The sequence below is a fragment of the Peromyscus leucopus genome, chromosome 4 (genome assembly GCF_004664715.2).
Source record: "Peromyscus leucopus breed LL Stock chromosome 4, UCI_PerLeu_2.1, whole genome shotgun sequence".
NCBI classification, from domain to species: Eukaryota; Metazoa; Chordata; class Mammalia; order Rodentia; family Cricetidae; genus Peromyscus; species Peromyscus leucopus.
Genome location: NC_051066.1, coordinates 103,521,503 through 103,541,683, shown reverse-complemented (window position 1 = coordinate 103,541,683; position 20,181 = coordinate 103,521,503). Strand labels below are relative to the sequence as shown.

The 20,181-nt window shown below is 50.8% G+C and overlaps 1 protein-coding gene across 8 annotated transcripts in view; it reads left to right on the top strand.

Moving 5' to 3' along the window:
* Positions 1–20,181, top strand: part of Kcnip3 (potassium voltage-gated channel interacting protein 3) — a 72,991-nt gene that overhangs the window by 25,769 nt on the left and 27,041 nt on the right. The window contains exon 1 of one of the 8 annotated variants that reach the window (XM_028892746.2): positions 17,208–18,584. The exons of 6 other annotated variants lie outside the window; for them this stretch is intronic. In XM_028892746.2, coding sequence (XP_028748579.1) covers positions 18,482–18,584 — 103 coding nt within the window. In that variant the 5' untranslated portion in view covers positions 17,208–18,481. Of the gene's footprint in view, positions 1–17,207; positions 18,585–20,181 lie in introns of those variants that run through there. One more of the 8 variants, XM_028892747.2, reaches the window with a different exon arrangement.

Genomic DNA, 20,181 nt, shown 5'->3' with positions numbered 1-20,181 from the left:
CCAGGTCCTGCTGTGACAGCATTATCAGCCCATGATGGAAGGGTCCTTGGAGATCTGCTGCCTGACACAGGACCAACCTGGCCTGGATGGGCCCCTTATTACCAGGAGTCAGGGGTGGCTGTGGGGCAGTACCTTGCAGGCACAAATGGAGGTCGGGCTCCCTTTCTTCCCCAGTCCTTGGATAGACCCTCAGGCATGTGGGCTAGAGAAGGGTTACTTCTGAGAGGAAAAAGAAGAGGAGCTCAGAGGAGGATCGGAGAGCAGGGAATGGATGGTCCTGGGGTTAGCCCAAGGGTTCCTAGAGAGGATTGGAGAGTCCTAACTGTGTCCAGGTGACCCGAAGTGAGCGGTTTCATCCCTCAGCCTCTGTTTCCTGTCTTTAGGATGGAGGGCTGTGAAGGCGCAAACTCCCTGGCTGCTGGTAGGATTAAGACGTAACAGTCATCCAGGGTACTCGGCACATGTCCAAGTTTGCTTTTCTGTTCCTGTGATAAAACGTTCTAACCAGCCTTCCCCCGGGGAAAGGGTTTATTTGGCATACACTTCCAGGTCACAATCTCTTGTCGAGGGAAGTCAGGACAGGAACTCAAGCAGGACCTGTGGAGGAACACTGGTTAGCTCACTGGGTTAACAGTGAGCTGTTCCCCCACAGCCCAGGCCCACCTGCCGAGGGATGGTGCTGTCCACAGTGGGCTGGGGCCTCCCACGTCATTATCGATCAAGACAGCCTCTCTCAGACACAGCCACAAGCCTCTCCGAGGAGAACAGTTCTTCAGTTGAGGTTCCCTCTTATCAGCTGACTGTGTCGTGTTAACAATAAAAACGATTAACTGGATCTGCTCACAATAGGCATCCAGTAAATGCCACAGCTCCTGGGTCAAGGCTGAGCCTCAGAGCAGCCCACACATGTCAACTCATACCTAGGGGCTCTGAGTGAGAGAACCCCTCTACAGAGATGTAAGTAGATTCTGTTTTAATTAAGCCCAGGACCTGGGATAAGACCAGAGTGCCAGGTATCTGTGTCCACCTGTGGCCCCTGCCAGCCCTCAGGCCAGCATGGCTTACATTACTGAGTGTCCAGGTTTACTCACAAACACTGAGGTGGGCATCATCAGCCCATTTTATAGGTGAGGACTGTGGCCAAGGGAGATTAACAGTATTCATCTATCTATCCATCCATCCATCCATCCATCCATGCACTCGCCCACCCATCCATCTACCCATCCATCATCCATCCATCCATAATCAGGCTACTCTAGACAAGCAGTGCCTGACCCCCACCTGAGTCCTTAGGGAGCTTGTATCACAGGGACCCTCCTCACAGGTCTCACACAGCACTGGTCTGGCTGCCATGGTGGGGAGAAGGGAGGAACTGGAACTGGGCATCTCTGGTAAGCCTGATGGGCGGTTGGATACAGACCCCTGTGTAGAGCATGTGGGTGGCTCACACATTTTACCGAGTAAATATTTACAGCCATTATGGCAATTGATCGCCTTCGATCCTGTGCGCAGCTGTGAGATGGCCCTGCTTACTCATGCTTTCTTAAAAACAGCTTCTCCCCTTGAGCGGCTTTAATAATTCAGCTCCTAATTGTCTCCAAACGCAAACTTGAAAATGCCAACTCAGGGCCTTCGTCCCCACCCTGGTCCTCTCCCATCGTCCCTCCAGGCTCTCACCTCTCTGCTGGTACAGATCTGGCCCTGGCTCTGGCCACACTGGGGAAGGGTCTGGGACCTGCTGGGGTCTGATGTTGTCCCTGCACTGTGCTGAAGCCAGGAGGAGAACGGAGTACACTTGAGCTCCAGGGCCAAAGGCAGAGGAGCCAGCAACAGGAAGTCCTAGCTGCGGCTCCCGGGGCACTGTGAATAGCTGTAGGTAGGGAGAAGACATGGGGCACCGTAGGGTGACAAGGGAAACCAGTGCTGAATAGGCACTGAGCCAGGCCTCCAGCCAATGGTACACCTGCCACACCTGGGGGTGAGTGGGGTTGACATCACGCTGTACATATTGCCCCTCTCCTGGTGGGTGATGCTCTCCAGTGCCTTCCAAGGGCTATTCCCATCTCCATGTGGGGTAACGGCCTGGGAATGGCATGGTGCCCTAACCCTGCCCCCGATGCAGGGTAAGCAGGGGTCATCCACAGCTCCGTTCTGAGCTCTGCTTCCTTGTCCAGGCAGCCAGCAGGGTAATGCAGGGGGGATCATGGAAGATTCTCTTGTGCTTTTCTACAGAGCTCCTGGGAGGTGTGAAATCTTCATAGGCAAGAGGCCAGGCCTAGCTGAGGCCAACACTGAGGATCACACACTGTGATGATCCCCAGTCCCTGTGAAGGGCTGTCCATCATGGCAGAAACTCCACTGCCCATGTTGGGCTGGGCAGGCACCATGAGGTCCTTTCCTAGACTTTTTTTTTTTTTAAGATTTATTTTTATTCTATGTATGTGTGTGCTTTGCCTTCATGTTCATCTGTGTTCCGTGTGCATTGCGGTGCTTGCCAAGGCCAGAAGAGGGTGTTGGATCCCCAAGAACTGGAGTTAGAGATAGTTGTGAGCCACCAGGTATGTGCTGGGAACGGAACTTGGGTCCTCTACAAGCTCATCAAGTGCTCTTGACCACTGAGCGGTTTCTCCAGGCCCCTCCCCTCCATTTTAGACTTTTTAACAACAGTAGGCCCAATGTGGGCTAAGAGGGCACGACACGCAGGTCTGGTAGCCCAAGTTCCAGACAGGCAGAAGATTCCACTGAGGAAGGGTGAAGCTAATAAGCAAAAAGTCAGTGTTTGGGAGGTGACCATTAGGGCTCACTTTTTGGTGACACCAGTCCCCTTCCCTCCATGGCTTGATTTAGAGTCTAGTAAACCCCTTTGACTGAGCAAGCTCAAGAAGTGGCCCCTAATCCAGCTGTTCTGATGGGAAAGGACATATTCTCAGAGCTCAGGCAGCCAGGAGTTCAAGGGTTAACTGGGATTTCCTAAAGCCAACACCAGATTGCAGGAGCAGGTTTAGGGTTGGCATGTGATATAAGTGCCCTCTAAGATCAGATGGATGTGGCCATGGTGGCGATTAGATGCTATTCTAATCCAAAAATGTGTAAATGTATTCCTTTGGGTTCTCCATGGAGGATTTTTTATTTGTGTGTTTGTTTGTTTGTTTCTTTCTTTCTTTCTCTCTCTCTCTTTTTCTTTCTTTCCCTTTTAGCTGATTGTCCCACTGAGAATTCCAGGTTTTTTCTGTGACTTGGGGAAGCAGTGATTTATGGATCAGGTCTGTGTCTCAGTCAGTGGGTGTGGGTTTGGGATTCAAGGTTCTGGGTCTGAGATGTTTCTCTTCCCATTGAACTCTGAGTTCAAACTTCTGTGAGGACCATTATTTGGTATATCAGTTCCACAAATGGACAAACTGGACAACAGGGCCCTGTGGAGTCACATCTTCTCTGCTTGGGACACACACACACACACACACACACACACACACACACACACACGGCTCAGTGAGTCAACTTGCTGAGACTATTTTGCACGTCCACCCAGAGAAGGGGCATGGACTGGGTGAGGGAGTTGGAGAAGGTGGAGGAAATGTCAGGGGTACCTCCCAGCTCCTAGGAAAGACAGACCAAACAACTAGATGGGGTGAGGAGGTGGTGCCCCACCCCCACCCTGTGGCCAGAATGGGAAAGAAGATCCACAGAGTGAAATGATAACGGGGTCACACTGAACGGTGAACAGGACACCAGATCTAAGGTGTCCAGAGAAAGCTGGAGCCTTTGAACGCGGGCAGGTGACAACAGACAGCGGAAGGGACAGAGATTCAGAAGGTCAGCATGTGGGTGGGAGGCCCCCTTCCTCCATCTTTCTAGGTCCCAGAAGATAAGCCATGGGCACGCAGCACATACCACCCATTCACCCATCTACCTGCCTCCCACCCTCTGCCGGCTTAGAGCCACAGGGCATTTTTTTTATTCTTCCCTCATATATTACATCCCAACTGCAGTTTCCCCTCTCTGCCTTCCCCCCAGTCTCTCTCCCATGCCTCCCCCCTCTCCCCTAGATCAACACCCCTCTTGCCCCCACCCCCACCGCCCCCAGGAAAGAGCAGGCCTCCCAGGGACATCAACCAAACATGGCATAACGTGCTACAATAACACTAGGCACATAGCATCACATCAAGACTGTAAGAGGCAGCCCAGTATAAGGAAAAAGGCCCCATACGCAGGCAAATTAATCAGAGACAGCCCCCACTCCCACTGTTAGGAATCCCACAAGAGCACCAAGCTACTTAGCCACAACATATATGCAGAGGACCTAGGTCAGAACCTTGAAGGCTCCTTGATCTCTGTGAGCCCCGACGAGTCCCCAGTCAGTGATTCTGTGGGCCATGTTCTCATGGTGTCCCTGTCCCCTCTGGTTCCTCCAATCCTTCCTCCCCTTCCTCCGCAGGACTCCCTGAGTTCTGCCTAACATTTGTCTGTGGGGCTCCACGTCTGCACCTATCAGTTGCTGGATAAAGTCTCTCTGGTCTCTGATGAGGATTCTGCCAGGTTCCTGTCCCAGAACATTCTGCAGGCAGGACAAGCTGTGGGTCAAAGGTTTTGTGGCTGGGTTGGCGTCCCAATCCCTCCACTTGAGGCCTTGCCTGGTTTCAGAAGATGGCCGGGTCAGGCTCCGTGTCCCCATCACTGGGAGTCTCTGCTAGGGTTACTCTTGTATATTCATTCCATGGAGCTTCCATTGCACTAGATTTCCATCTTGCCTCCAAAATACTTCCCCAATTCCAATCATTTCTCCTGGTATGTTCTCCTTCCCTCACCACCTGATCCCTCCTGTTCTCAACCCCACCCACCCCCAGTCCACCCGAAAAATCTTCTCTATTACCCTGTCTCAGGGAGATCCTTGCATCCCCCCTTAATCACCCCTTGTTACTTAGCCTCCCTGGGTCTCTGGACCATAGCATGATTATCTTTCACTTGACAGTTAATATCATGTATTATAAGTGAATACATACAATGTTTGTCTTCCTGGGTCTGGGTTATCTCACTCAGAATGATTTTTTTTTTCAAGTTTCACCCATCTGTCTGCAAATTTCACAATGTTATTGTTTTTAGTAGCTGAGTAGTAGTACTCCATTGTGTAAATGTACCAAATTTTCTTTATCCATTCTTCAGTTGAGGGCCATCTAGATTGTTTCCAGTTTCTGGCTCTTATGAGTAAAGTTGCTGTGAACATAGTTGAGCAAGTGTCCTTGTGATAGGATGGAGTGTCCTCTGGGTGTATGCTCAGGAATGGTATAGCTGGATTTTGAGGTAGATGGAGTCCCCATTTTCTGAGAAACTGCCATATTGATTTCCAAAGTGGCTATACAAGTTTGCACTCCCACCAGCAGTGGAGGAGTGTTCCCCTTGCTCCACATCCTCTCTAACATGAGTCATCACTTGTGTTTTTTATCTTAACCATTCTAATAAGTGTAAGATGGAATCTCAAAGTAGGTTTGATTTGCATTTCCTACAACTGGATGTTTTTACACCTGGACTTATCCAGGAGCCACCAACACCCAAGGAAAAATGTATAAAAAATCTTTAAAGCCACACCTGTAAGCCCAACATTTGGGAGGCTAAGGCAGGAGAATTGTCATGAATTCAGGGCTAGCCTGGACTACATTGTGGGTGCCAAGTAAGTCTGGACTAGACATCCTGTCTTAAAACAACAATACTATTTAGGCTTAGTCAAATAAAGACATGGCACACAAAGAGGCAGTCATGGAGACAAAAGAATGTAGAAAAAATACAAAGACCATAGAGTGAAATAAATATGAATGTCCTTAGAGACCTAGAAGCACATTATACATATAACAAAAAAACCCTGCAATATTGGAAGTGACAGTCTAGCTGTTGAAATATAGAACATTTCATAGATGAGCTGTAATGCAGAATTATTACCATGTAAAGTAAATTAATGGCCTTGACTGTGATAGTCTAGAAATTCCATCAAGTTCTGGACTAAAAGATAAAGGCAAAAATATAAAAAAGAATTTAAGATCCAGGCATGGTAGCCCACATCTGTAATCCCAGCACTCAGGAGTCTGGGACAGAATAATCACCAACCAGTTCAGGATCAAAACAAGTTACATAGCAGATTCAATGTCCACTTGTGCTACACAGCGAGATCTTGTCTCAAGGCAGCAACAGCAACAGATGCACATGAAGAATTCAAAGGGTGGGCCTGGAGAAGTGTCTCAGTGGTTATGAGCACTGGCTGCTCTTGCAAAGGACCTGGGTTTGGTTCCCAGCACCCACATGCAGCTCACAACTGTCTGTACATTTAGTTCCAGGGGATCTGTCACCCTTTTATGGCTCCTACAGTCACCAGCCATACATGTGGTGCACATACATACATTCAGGCAAACACTTAGTATAGGTGAATTTTTCTGTCTCACCAGCTAGCTCCCAAATAACTGACATGGAGACTTATTATTAATTATGAAAGCTTGGCCGATAGCTTAGGCTTGTTCCTAACTAGTTCTTATAACTTAAACTAACCCATTTCTATTCATCTACTTGTTGCCATGTGACTCATGGTGTTTACCTGTCCTCCTCATGCCCTGCTTCCTCTCTGTCTAGCTGGAGACTCTGTTTTCTTCTTCCCAGCATTCTCTCTGCCCTGAACATCCTGCCTAGCTATTGGCCATTTGGTTTTTTATTAAACCAATCACAGTGACATATCTTTACAAAGTATAATTAAATATCTCGAAACAACCCATAAAATGAAAATTAAAAAACTAAATAAATAGAATTCTAAAGTCACAGAGGAGAGCCAAGCAGTTTCAACATTTGTCTAAAAGAAAACAGGTGAGGGAAATCAGAAAAAAACAGGAGTGTGTTTCATTTAACTGTCTCAGAAATTTAGTAAGAAAGATATAGTGTGTGTGTGTGTGTGTGTGTGTGTGTGTGTGTGTGTGTGTGTACGTACTAGTTCACATGTCTACATGTATGTGCAGATGGGCAGGTACCTGTGTGCATATGAGCTTATGGAGGTCAATGTCCTCTTTCTCAATTTCTCTCCAAAGAAGGTGCGTTTTACAGATGAGGCCACAGACAGATGGAAACTGAGATTTCTCTAGCTCCTGCAGGGACAGAGGCTATGGCTGAGGGCTGTCAGGACTAAAGCCTGGTTGTTTCCATGGGGTCACTCTGAGACAGGTGACATGTCCCCTAAAAACACACATGGTGGAACAGTGTCTCTCTGCCTTGTGCCCCAGAGTACTGCTGGGTTTTATGAGAAGGCCACTGTGGTCAGATAGATCTGGCAGTTCTCAATGGATGCAGCGGGACAAATTCTACAAGCAGGGCTTCTCAGAACCATTAGTGTTTGAGAGAAAAAACATGAAGCCCCCGGCCCTGAAGCACTCCGCTCTGAATTCTGAACTTTTGTAGGTTCTTTGTGTGTTTGAAAGATTTTCTTACTGCACTTCTGGACCTTAATCTTCTCATCTGTAAAATGGGAATTATAGTCACAATTGCATTCCTGACCATCTTCTGACTTGAGAGAGAGAGAGAGAGAGAGAGAGAGAGAGAGAGAGAGAGAGAGAGAGAGAGAATAAATCATCCAGCCTCCAGCTGCTGTGGGCAGCTGCACAGACTCAACTTCTCATGCATGATTTACAAACTGAACTCCAGAGCACGTGTATTTGTTCAGCACGTGAGGGGTGAAAAGAGATGGAGGACCTGCCTCAGGAAAATCCCAGGACATCACTGTGTGCTTGTCACCGAACCCTAGGGGACAGCACCTGGCAGTCAGAGGCCCTTCGCCCTCACTGTGGGACAGGAATATGATGGATGGCACAGGCCCTCTCTCCCTATGCCTCAAGTTGGTGTCTCTTATACTGAGTGGGTGGGGTTAAATAATATGTCATGGAGCCCAAGCTCACGTCAGCCTTGCTGTGTAGCCAAGAATAATATCGAGCTTACTTTTTATTTAAGGATTTTGAGGCTGTTTCATGTGTGGGGGTGTTTTGCCTGCATCTATGCCTGTACACCACATGCGTGCAGTATTGAAGAGGCCAGAACCGGGCATTGGCTCTCCTGGGCCTGGAGTTACAGACGACTGTGAGCTAACATGTGAGTGCTAAGGACTCCGACCCAGGTCTTCTGCAAGAAGAGCTGGATTTTCTTTTCACAGCTGAGCCATCTCTCTAGCCTGACCTTGAATTTCTGATCCTCCTGCCCTGACCCCCACCCCCCCCCCCACCCCCGAGTCTGAGATTCCAGGTGTGTGCAGCCACACTCAGTTTATAAGGTGATATCTTAGAAGCCATGTGGCTTCATGCATGCATGGCAGGCACTCTACAGCTGAGCCGCAGCCCTGGCCTTGTGATTTTGTCTCTTTTTAGATTAAAGTTTCATGTTACAGTGCAGCATGACCTCAAACTGTGGCAATCACTCTGTCTCAGCCTGCTGGGATCTGGGATTGTGGGCATGGCCACCCCATCCCTGCCTACAGATAATGTTTAAATGTCCAAGTCAGACTGGGGTGCAGCTGTGGGACAGGGTTGGTTAAGGAATGGAGAGACGCGGGCTCTTTCTTGTCCTTCTTACGCTGCTCTGTGACCTCACAGCCCTGGCTGGAGCTCATTGGTCCTATCTGGCCTATGAGAGTCAAGGGGCAGTCACAGCAGATGCTGCCTCTCTGGTCACACTGCCATTAGAGCGACTGTTAAACAGAAATACTTAAAGCAGGTCAGTGGTGGCTGACGCCTTTAATCCCAGCACTCGGAGCCAGAGGCTGGTGGGTCTATCATGAATTTGAGGCCAGCCTGGTCTACAGAGCAAGTTCCAGGACAGCCAAGGCTACACAAAGAATCATGTCTCATTGTAAGGGGTGGGGGGGAGAAAGAAAGAAAGAGAAATGCCTTGTAGCTTGAGTTTTCCTGGTCCTGCCTGGCCCACAGTCAGGACAAATCTCTCTCACCCGCCAGTCCCCAGTTGCTCAGACCCAACCGAGTAAACACACAGAGACTTATATTGCTTACAAACTGTATGGCCGCAGCAGGCTTCTTGTTATCTAGTTCTTATATCTTAAATTAACCCATTTCTATTAATCTATACTTGCCACATGGCTCGTGGCTTACTGGTACCTTACATCTCGCTTGTCATGGAGGCGGCTGGCAGTGTCCTTCTGACTCAGCCTTCCACTTCCCAGAATTCTCTTCTCTGCTTGTCCCACCTATACTTCCTGCCTGGCTACTGGCCAATCAGTGTTTTATTTATCAACCAATCAGGGCAACACATTTGACATACGGAACATCCCACAGCAATGCCTAGACCATAGGAATGCTCCACGGCCCTGGGGATAAAACCACCTGGACCTCTGGATGAGATTCCTGCCTTTGTCTCCTCTTCATTTGTGATTTCAGTACCAGAGACTGTCAGTCCCCAGCCTGCTCTGCTCTCACTAGGTCCCTGTCCTGTGCACCTGGGCTCCTCCTTACGCCATCCCTGACCCCCAATCCTGAGCATGGAAACTTCCCAGCCCCCTCCATGAGCCTCCTCTAGCCCCAGTTTGGGACAGCAGCTTCTCCTACCTTCTCTGTCACAAGCAAACCATGTCCAGATATGACTGGTTAAGGTCGGTCTCCTCTGGAGCGGAGCCATTCCTCTGGGACTGGGGCGGGATCTGCCACCCTCAGTGCCGTGTCTGGTGGACACTGGAAGAAACCCGGCAAATATCGGTTAAAGGAATACATGCATGTGCTTAGATGTAAGATTCTGGAACCTTGCGTCTTTGTAGACTGAGAGAAGAAATCTAAAACCACCTCCTCTCTGGGCTTCACCAACTGTCGCCTCTCTGCTTTCCTGGTGTCCTTTCAAGTCCCCTTGGCAGCTCCCCTGAGCTCTGAGGAAGGGGGTGTGCTGGTGTTTTTAAGGCACCTCTCTGAACGTGATGGTCCAAACCTGATGCTTCTGGGAACAGTTCAGGGCAAGTCCTAGAAGGAGTGTGAATGAGGCTGTGCCTGGTATCTGATCTATTTATTGTACGTGCATTCTGGGGACTGCACCTGGGACATATAATTAGTAGGCAATCAAAAAACGGAACTGTCACCACTATTGCTATTGTCTATCTTCCACACTACCCTGAGTTCAGAGAGGATAGGACACTAGCTGAGGCCTCTCAGCTCATCTGGGGCCAGGGGTGGTACCCATACCTAAGGCTTGCTCACCCGCAGTGCGCGCTCTCTGGCATCTTCTCCCTGTATAAGAGCCGGGGGTTTTGATCGCCAAGTTGCTTGCTGCTGCCTCCAGCTGAGGCAGGTCATCTGTACTAGGCATACCTCACTGAGCTGTCAGAAGACACCGTGGGGGTGGAGAGGCTGGCACCAAGATCCAGGATGGAAATTCCCCAAGACACCCTTGGGCCCTGGGCTTCAGTTCCAACCAAGAAACGCTTATGCCCTGGACATCTTCACAGATCAGCACAAGGCTGGGACTTGAGAGCACTTTGTGTTGATGTCATCATCGTGAGGATGGATGGCAATGTGTGACTAGGATGAGTGCCAGCAGCAACAAGCTAACCCTGAGCCAGCCAGTGAACTTCTAACTTCCTGGGCACCCAGGGCTCTGGCCTGGATCCAAGGGGGGGTAAAATAACACTGCACTGGTTAGCAGGAGCCTGCTGCTCTGTGGGACTCTGGCACAGGCCGGGGTGCTTGTGGAAAGGACTAAGGAGGGCTTCCCCAGCCTTGAAGATGAGGAGGCTGGGGCTGAAGGAGATGAGGACCTTAGCCTAGGTCACCATGGCTCTGCTCTCCTGACTGATCATTGTCTATAACCAGCAGAGAGGTGGGAAAGCCAAGTTCACCCAAGGGACAGGAATTTACCGAAGGAAATTCACAGACCAACATGGTGAGCACCGTACAGACTCGGGTTCAAAGTGAGGCTGGCGAGAAGAGCAACGGCTGTTCCGACCCTGTCCTGTTGGAGCTGTTTCGTTGCCCTACATGAGAAGTCCCTCAGTGAGAGAGGATGGGAGGGTCTCCACCACAGGGTCCGGGAGGACAAACGGACTTCAAGTCACTCCCCCTATGGCCTGTTCAGTAATGCTAGGCTCTCATAAAGACAGATGGAGGCTGCATGTGTCTTGCTGGGGATGGAGACCTAAAGCGATCCTCTCCTGCTTGCCCAAGCGACAGTCAGAGAGGACACTGGGTGTTCTCATTTCCTTTCTGTTGCTGTGATAAAAACACTCTGACTTATAATCAACTCCAGAGGAAAGGGTTACTTCATCTTACACTTCCGGGTCACAGTCCATCATTGTGGGAAGTCAGGGCAGGAACCTGAAGCAGAAACCATGGAGAAATGCTCACAAGCTCATTCTTATGTCTTTCTTGTACAGCGCAGGACTACCTGCCTAGGGAATGCCACCACCTACAGAAGACTAGGTCCTCCTACATCAATTAACCATCAAGGAAACCTTCATCACCTCTTGAGATTACCTCCTGAGGTGATGCTAGGCTGTGTCAAGTTAATAGTTAATGTTAACTAGCACAGTGGACAATGAGAGGATTTTCCTTTAAGCTGTCAGTGATGGCCCTAGAAGCACAGTGATAACTGGGGATATGCCTACACGGCCAAATCATTCAGTCCTCCCATGAGGACTTTCTTCCAGGTCTTTCTTGGCCATGAGAAGCATGAAGACCAGATTCACTTAGGGAGCACTCACCTCTTACTTTCTGAGGCAAAACCAAAATAAAATAAAATAAAATTCTAACCATGAAGATGACTTTAGAAGAGTTTCCTCATGAACTAAGAGGGTTTTCCCACCTAATCTATAGACCAATGGCCAGCTTGTCTCTGGAGACATGCAATGTTATCTTGCTGCCTGGCAGGTTCTTCCTATATGACAAGGTGTGCACACTGTTGACAAAGGAAGACAACAGCTTCTATGGAGTTAAGGCCTCTAAGAGCCTATGTCTCTTATCCATGTGGGTGTTCCTGTTTGTGGGAGACCAGCCCCCACCTTTTAAAGGGTTCCTATGAGGAGGAGAGAGGGACAAGAAACTTACAGATAGAAAGATAGTAGAGAGGAGACAGACAGAAACACAGGATAGCTTCAGAAGGACCTGGATCAAAATCCAACGGCCCCTTCTGTCTCTTCAAAAGGGCTTTTTATAACAATGTCAAGGACGGAGCAAAAGACCTCCCCCTTGCTAGATCAAAGCACACCACACAGCCAAGTGTAGACCCTTCCACACACCTGGTAACCATGCCCGTGGTCAAATCATCCCCTTATGCAGCCCTGCTGGGTAAAGCAAGCTCAAATTCTCAGACCCCGAGTAAATTCTCACTAGGAAACCTCTGTGGGTCTCTACACCTGTTCCTATTTTATTCCTCATTTAAGGGTTTCTTCCTTCCTAATCTTGAGGAAATGCCAAAGGAGACTGGGGCTGTTGGCCCTGTCTACCCCTGGAATAGAAATCCTTGGACACATGCTGGAATGAGGAAACGGCTATCATTCCCCCTCCTGTTTCTCCTTTTGATAAAGGGTCTCATATAACTGAGGCTGACCTTGAACTCCTGAGAGATAGGATTACAGGCATGTACCACCATGTTTGAAATCCTCTTCCTCTTGGAAGATATTCTAAGTTGACCATTCATTTTTTCTTTCCTTGGAATTTTAAAAAATGTTAATCTATTGTAGTCTGGTTTCTTCTTATTTTTCTGTGCCTACTTGTGGTTTTTCTTCATATTTTTCTCAATTGGGATTTGTTCATCTTATTGAATCTGTTTGATATCTTTCGACAGTTACTGGAAATTTCTTCAAATTGTTATTATTTTTATATTATTTTTCTAGGGTTTTTTCGTCCTTTTCTTCTAAGACTCCAACTATACATTTTTTAGGCTTTAAAAACTTTGTCTTACATTCTTTTGTACTTTTCTTCTATTCATTTTAGTCCATTTATATTTAATGTAATCCCTCAAATGGTTGGACCGATAACTGAAAATTTTCTATTTGTTTCCTGTCTTAGGTGTCCTCTCTTCCTCTTTACTGCCATGTCTTGTGTTTATGCTCCCTTGTTTCCTGGCGTGTATTATAATTCTTTGTTGAGTAGTGATCTAGACGTATGCCCAGCTATGAGATCATCTCCTGCTCCAGGTCATGTGTGTTTTCTGGGTTCTTTTCAGAGTTTTAATTCTCAGCATTTTGAACAATATGCTCAGAGACAGTGACAAAATGTTAATCAGCTTTCCATTACTGTAACAACATACTTGTGGTGACTTAATGAGGAAAAAGATTTATTTGGCTCATAGTTTTGGAGATTTGAGTCCATGGTCACTAGGCAGAAACAAAGAAAGACCCCAGTTTGTTCTTCAGAGCTCTGATTTGCTCTTACTAAAAACATATTAATCTGCTATTTTGAAATCCTTTTCTGCTTAGCTCCAGCCTCTGGGGCATCTCTGGGTTCTGAGTCAACATCATGACCAGCAACCTTTTCATTCTCATATCTAGAGATCTTCTGTTGCTTGCTGAACATTGTGATTTGTTACAGAGGCCTAGCATTAAATTATTCCCCTATAAAGACTGATGAATTTGAGGGCTGCTGTGGAGAAAGTTTGCTGGGCAAAGTTGTTGTTGTGGTAGCATAATGAGTTAAGTTTGGATCCCCAGCACCCACATAAAAGCTGACAATCACCCCAACATTGTGGAGAGAGACAGGTGGATCCCAGAGGCTTGCTGGACAGCCAATCTAGCTGAAATAGTCAACTCTAGGTTTAGGGAGATGCCCTGTCTCAAACATACTATGGAGAGCATTGGATGAAGGCACCTAACATCAACCTCACACATAGAGTCACCACACACACACACACACACACACACACACACACACACACACACACACACACAGAGTGTATTGGCTTTTCTATCTGAACACTCAAGTGAGCATCCCAGGTGACTAGGGCCCTGCCCATGCCGCTGTCTAGTGAGATCCTTTCTGCCCTGTGGCTCTGTCTTCCACTCCCCTGGATCTCATGCTGATTGATCTGCATGTCTGAGGCCCTTCTTCAACATGTGAGGGTCCAGCCAGTGGGAAATCTCAGAGGGAGAGTCACCTACTGTACTGGTTCATGTTCATTGTCAACAACAGGGCTGGATTAGGAATCACCTGGGAGACACACCTGTGAATGTGCCTGTGTGTGTGTGTTTCCAGAGATTTAACTGAGGAGGGGAGATGTACCCTGAGTGTGGACAGCACCATCCTATGCACTGAAGGCCCTGACTAAATAAATAAAAACAGAGGACGAGGCCAGCTGAGCATCAGCTCTCTTCTCTCTGAGCCCTAGACCTCTAGTTCTGTATTCTTGCCGGCCCCTTTTATGGGAGTCTAGCCTTCATAACTAATAAATAATGTATTAATTAGGACTCTCTTGGTTACAAGAAACAGCAACCCATCTCAAGCTGTTGGCTTAAACAATAACCAGGGGATTTGCTGGCTCATATAACTGGAAGAGAGCTGTTTAGAAGTGCCATGAGGCAAAGCTGGATCCAGGCACACAGTAACTACAGCTGGTCTCCTCTTCCCTCTTATCTCCTGAGGGGACAGCATTCTCAGGCTCCCTCTTGCCCACCTCTGAGTACCCACTGACTCCATAAGTCTCCTGTAGGGCTCTCATGGTCCTGGTCCCATCTAACACTCAGCCTGAGCTGACCACTGTAGTGGTGGAACCAGGGCTGCTTGCCAGTTCCATTCAGATCTCCAAAGCCACCAACCATGCTGTGGCTTCAGGAGCAAAGAGCCCAGCAAAAGCGATCGGGGTGCAGTTACCAAGTCTGGATGGGGATGGTGAGCAGCCAAGCACGGCCTGGGTTGAGGCAGAGCCATAGTCAGAGGGACAGAATCCCATGTTCATCTTGAGATGGCGGCTGAATGGAGCAGTCGGGGCCGGGAGGGGGTTGGGGGCTCTATGTTGGGAGTCCAGAAGGGAGGGATGGGGTGTGGCTTGATCTCCTGATGGTCAAGCAGAGAGGGATGGAGGCATGGTGCCAGAGCACAGACGTGCCATGGAGGTAGATGGGAAGAAGGGTGGGGCAGGGGGGAAGACTGGGGGCAACAGAGGCTGAAGGAGGTGGAGAGGTCAGCTTTGGGGGTGCTGAGACACCTGGGAAACATGGTGTGAGGTACTTTTTCTTTGTGGGATTCCACTCACTCCTGGCAGCTTGTGAGTCTCTATGAAGCACGAGAAGAACAGTTCACTGAATGATGCCTGTTCTGCCCAGTAGAACGCACTAGAACCAAGGGAGGTCTGTTCCCCAGAGAGCTGGACAGTACAGCTTGCTGAACTGTTCCCAGGGAGTGGGTCCCTGAGATTGCACAGAGTCAGAATCTTTGGAGTCTGGGCTAGCTTGGTGCTGGAGCAGGAAATAGTATATACCATGTCAGTCAAACTCCCAGGTCCCCAGCCTTGAGGAACTAACAGCAGGGCTATGTGAGAAGTAAGAGACAAAGAATAGAGGAGGCAGAGACAGGCCAGAAAGGCAGCAAAGGACGTCCAGGGAAGGCCACCAAGCAGGGCTGGTGTAATCTTGGTGAGCTTCCTGGAGACAGCACCGAGAAGCAGCTTCAAGACTCTAGGCCAAAAGGACACTATGACTTCAAGTGCAAGCTTCTGGACCCAACTTGCTTTGTCTGATAACTCCCTAGACCCGGCTTCCAGACACCCCTGAGTGCCCCAGGCATCCTGAGACCTGCAAATGAGGACCTGAGCTCCTCCCATCCAGCACGCCAGGAAGCATGGGCAGCTCCTCTACAGCTTCCTGTTCGTCTTCCCCTACAGGGATTTCCCCTCAAGTACCCTAGCCCTCCTGTCCTTTCCCCAAAGGCCAAGCAAGCTGCTGCAGCTTCCCAGAATGTGGGTGGGAACAGCAGACGGCGCACGCCCCCTCCGGGGGCGTGGCCGCCAAGAGGGTATAGCCCGACATTTCCTGGCTGAGAGAGGACTTTGGGGGCTCCCTGCTTAGTCCGGGGAGGAAGGATGTGAGAGAATCCTCGCCTAACATCAGTGGACCTGGTTAGCCCTGGGGCTGGCAGGGCCCGAGTGAGCAGAGGAGTCAACTTCCATGCATTAGGCCTGCAGCCCAGGCTGTTCAGACTGCGGGGCCACTGCGCTCTTGGGCCTGTGATCCATTTAGCCGTCGTTAATATTTTACGCCGCACTGTCAGGGGATCGATGACTCGCTTATAGCTCCCTGCTTATAGGCAGTCATTGACGCTTCCACTGACATCCGAAGACGCTCAGGAGCAAAGGAAAACTGAGGCAGGGAGTCAGCAGTGGGTGGCAGCCTCAGAAGTTCCCAGGGATGGTTTCTTATGCATGCTGGGTTCTCTGCCTCACCTGGTCTTCCTGCACAGCTGGGCTGGGTGTAAATCATGGGGTGGGGGGGTGAGGAGGGTCAGAGCCCACTCAAGCGCCACCCATAGTGGATCCTTTATGAGCCCCGCGAAAGGCTAGTCACCACCCCATTTTATGGATGGGGAAACTGAACCTTACAGAGGTTATGACTATTGGGATGCCCATCAGGACTTTTACTCTATATGGACTCTAACTGGGACCTAGGCTGGGTATTTCTTAGTGCTTGAGTGTATAATTTATAGGTCACAGGAGACCTTTGACGTTCTGGCCTTTTAAACGTTTTCAGTATGTGGAGTTCTCCAGCAGAGCTGTCTGGTGATCTTGGCCTCTCTGCCTAGCCCTCCGGCCTTGGTCAGTGGAAACTGCAGCTGCGCTAAAGCCTCGTGCTTACAGCTCCTTAAAAGTGCCCAGATTCTGGCTTTTAACCAAGAAGGTGAAAATAGTGAGGCCGGAGGCTGTGCGGCGCCCATCACTGAAGCGCTGGTCCAGAATGTAACGGGCTAGCGTTGCACCTGTGCCCCATTAATTCATCCCCCGGGCCTCACTTTCCTTGTGTGTAAAACGGGAGGCGAGAAATGCCCACCCGAGGAACCCTTCAAATATATCCAAAGGTATGGCCCAGATAGACGAGCTCCGGCGCAGGTGGGATGGGAGTGGGGTCTCTGCTGCGGTTCCCACACACCTGAGTGTAGAGCTGTGCCTGGAACTAAATGCCGCGTTGATGCTCTCTGAATGAGTGGGCGAGTAGGTGGTGAACTCCTAAAGGCAAGCTGAGGTTGTTCGGGCTGAAAGAGGGAACAGCCTTCTTAGGCGTGAAGCAGCGCTCAATTTCTCCTGCTATTTTAGCAGGGAAGGTTGGTATTGGCGGCGGCAGCGCTTCCCTCCCAGTCCCTCTGGGTCGGGGCGAGGGCTCCCGCGGTGCGCTGCACCAGCTGGAGAGCAGCAGAGAGTCTGCCCTGGGCGCCTAGCATCTGCTGGAGCTTCGCCGGCTGGATCATCTGCGGCTCCGCCCTGCCACTCCCCACCCTCTCCTCCTCCTGTCTTTCCGTGACTTCCTTGGCCCTACCGAGAGCCCCGAAGGGAAGAAAGCCATCCACAAACTAATTAACACAGCTCTCAGCAACAGCTTAGATCTTCTCGACAGCCAGAAAGGCAAATCGGCCTTCTATGGAGAAGGCTGCAAGTCCGAGACACGACCAAGGTCACACAGCAGTCAGAACTTGAACTCGGTTAAGTAGGCTTCAGTGCCAAAGCCGAAGCTTCCTCACAAAGCCTCAGGAGTGCAAGCAGGTTTCCAGAACTGGAGAACTCTTGATACCAACTTCTCCATCTCCAAAGAGGGATCCAGTTGAATCTCAGCCTGTGGGCTGAGAGTTGCAGGAAACAGCCCGGAGAAACAGAGCTTCCCGGATCCTCGGCACCCCTCCCTCTGACTCTCATGCAGGGAGTGTGGCCGCCGCGCCCCTCCTCCTGGGCACCAGGCTCCCTCCAGCGGGTGGGGAAACCGCAGACCGCGCGGCCTCCCCAGGGCTGACGGGGCAGCGGTGGCAACGCGCCAGGCTTAGTCTGGAGCTGGACCATGCAAGGCGGGGCCTCATCCCTCCCACCTCTTCCCGGGCTGGCAAGGAGGGGCCGCAGGGGACAAGTCCCGGAGTGGTCGCTGCGCCTAGGCCAATGAGCGCGCGGGGAGCCGCGATGGAGCCTGGGGCGGCCGGAGCGCCCCGGACCCCCGCCGGTGTGGCCCCGAGCCCTCGGGGCAGGACAGGGGGCGGCAGAGTCCTGGTGCCCTGTGCGGGGCATGGGGGTGTTGCTGGCTCACACCGGTGCCGGGAGCTGCGCCCCGCACTGCAACCGCCGCTGTGCCTCGAAGTTTGGTGGCTGATTTGGAAAGTTGCGCCCGGGCTCCCAGCATCACGGCCAGTTCTTCTCACTGTCGCCTTCTCTTCGGCGGGGTCCTGGCTCCACCAACACCCGTAGCTCCGCCTGTCCGGGGCATGTGAGCCGCCGCCTCTGAAGCCGGGCGGGAGGCTCCGGCCTGGGCGCCTGCAGGCAGCGCTCGGCCTAAGGGTGCGCCCTGGTCCCAGCCATGGGCATCCAGGGTATGGAGCTGTGCGCCATGGCCGTGGTGGTGCTGCTGTTCATTGCCGTCCTCAAGCAGTTCGGCATCTTGGAACCCATGTCCATGGAAGGTAACGTGTGGCCGCCCGCCCTTCTGTGGCTCTTCCCTGGGAGGCCAGGGGTCGGTGGAAGGATAGCTGCATCCGTTTAGACGCCGCCCCCTCCTGGCTGCGGAGGGCTGGGGCTGGGACTAGGAGGGCAGAGAGAGCTCAGGCTGGACAGACCAAACCCGACTGGCAGTGTTGGCATAGATGGGAGAGATGGGCAGGGGGACATCTTGAATGAGCATTCCTAGCTGACCCAGGCCTGCGAGTTCGAGCTGCCTCTGTCTTGGGCCACCTGGGGGACAAGGTGACCCAGTGTGAAGGTGCCAGGAAAGACCCACAACCCCAGGTGCTTGTAATTGGCGAATGGTTTGAGATCTTTGCCAACGGTGGGACTGTCCCTTTCGCCCTCCATCTGGCGTCCAGTTCCCTGTTCTCATGCAAAGCTCCTGTCCCTGAGATCAGTAACCAAATCCGCAGCCACATTTCTGTCCTAATAAAATATTAACAGACTACCCTTAAACCAGTCTTATCCATCTCTTTGGGACCCCTGACAAATATCCTTGGTTATGAATACCAGCCACAGGGCCCTCCCACTTCTGGGCAGGTTAGAAGGAGGGGTCTCCTCCAGACACATAGTTGGGCTAAGATTAGAAGGGAACACCAGAGAGAGAACTTCGCCAGCTGTTCCAAATGTTCAGGTGCAGCCCCGCTTCTCAGAACTGAGAGATGGGGGCTGGCTTCGGGTCATCTAGGTTCCTTAGCTGCTTCAAGGGGGGATGGGCATCCTGCCTGCTTCAGCATTATAACGACCTTGCCAGGCCCCAGTTCTTGGGAATGGAACCCAGAGACTGTGGGAGGGAGGATGCTCCTGTCTCTGAGCTGTCCAGCATCCTCTTAGACATAGGGATGGGTTCATGAGGATCGGAAAGGGCAGGCCAGGATGCTAGGCCATCCATTACTCTGCTCCCAAGGCCAGGGTTGGCTCTTTCCTTGAAACCTATCACCACACACTCGCCACAGATGTCGTGGGATCCCTCATGCCTCTTTTCTAAATTTGAATGAAGACTGGAGAGAAAAAGCTTGCTTAGATCACCACCACCTCGGGCTCTTAGTGGGCAGGAAAGTTACCCAAGCCAGGCCTTGCCTGGCTGGAGATGCACCCTGGCAATGAACTTGGTGGGGAACCATGTGAGGGTGCTTGGGGTTGGAGCAGGCATGGGGAGGGATTCACATACCCCCAGAAGACTTCCTGTACCCACCTTCTTCTGTACATCTGGCATTGGCAGCCTGGAGTATGTGAGGAGGTGTGATGCCCGGGGAAGTCATGACCATTCCATTGCAAATCCTTGTTTCCCGGGCCCTCCTGGACCCTCACTCCTGCCCATGCCCAGAAGCACCAGTCAGCCTCATCTCCATAGCTCTACAAAGGTGACTCCGGCCAAGGTCTGGGACAGTCTAAGGGCTGACTTTGTGAGTTCTCAGGAGAAGGACCATCTTTCTGAGGTAGACAGGATCCCTAAGACAGTGTATGATCGACCTGCTAACCAGTCTCCTTCCAGTGCAGAACGTCCCCCTTTCCAGCCCACTAGGGCCTTTGGGAGTTCTGGAGTCTTGATGCAGG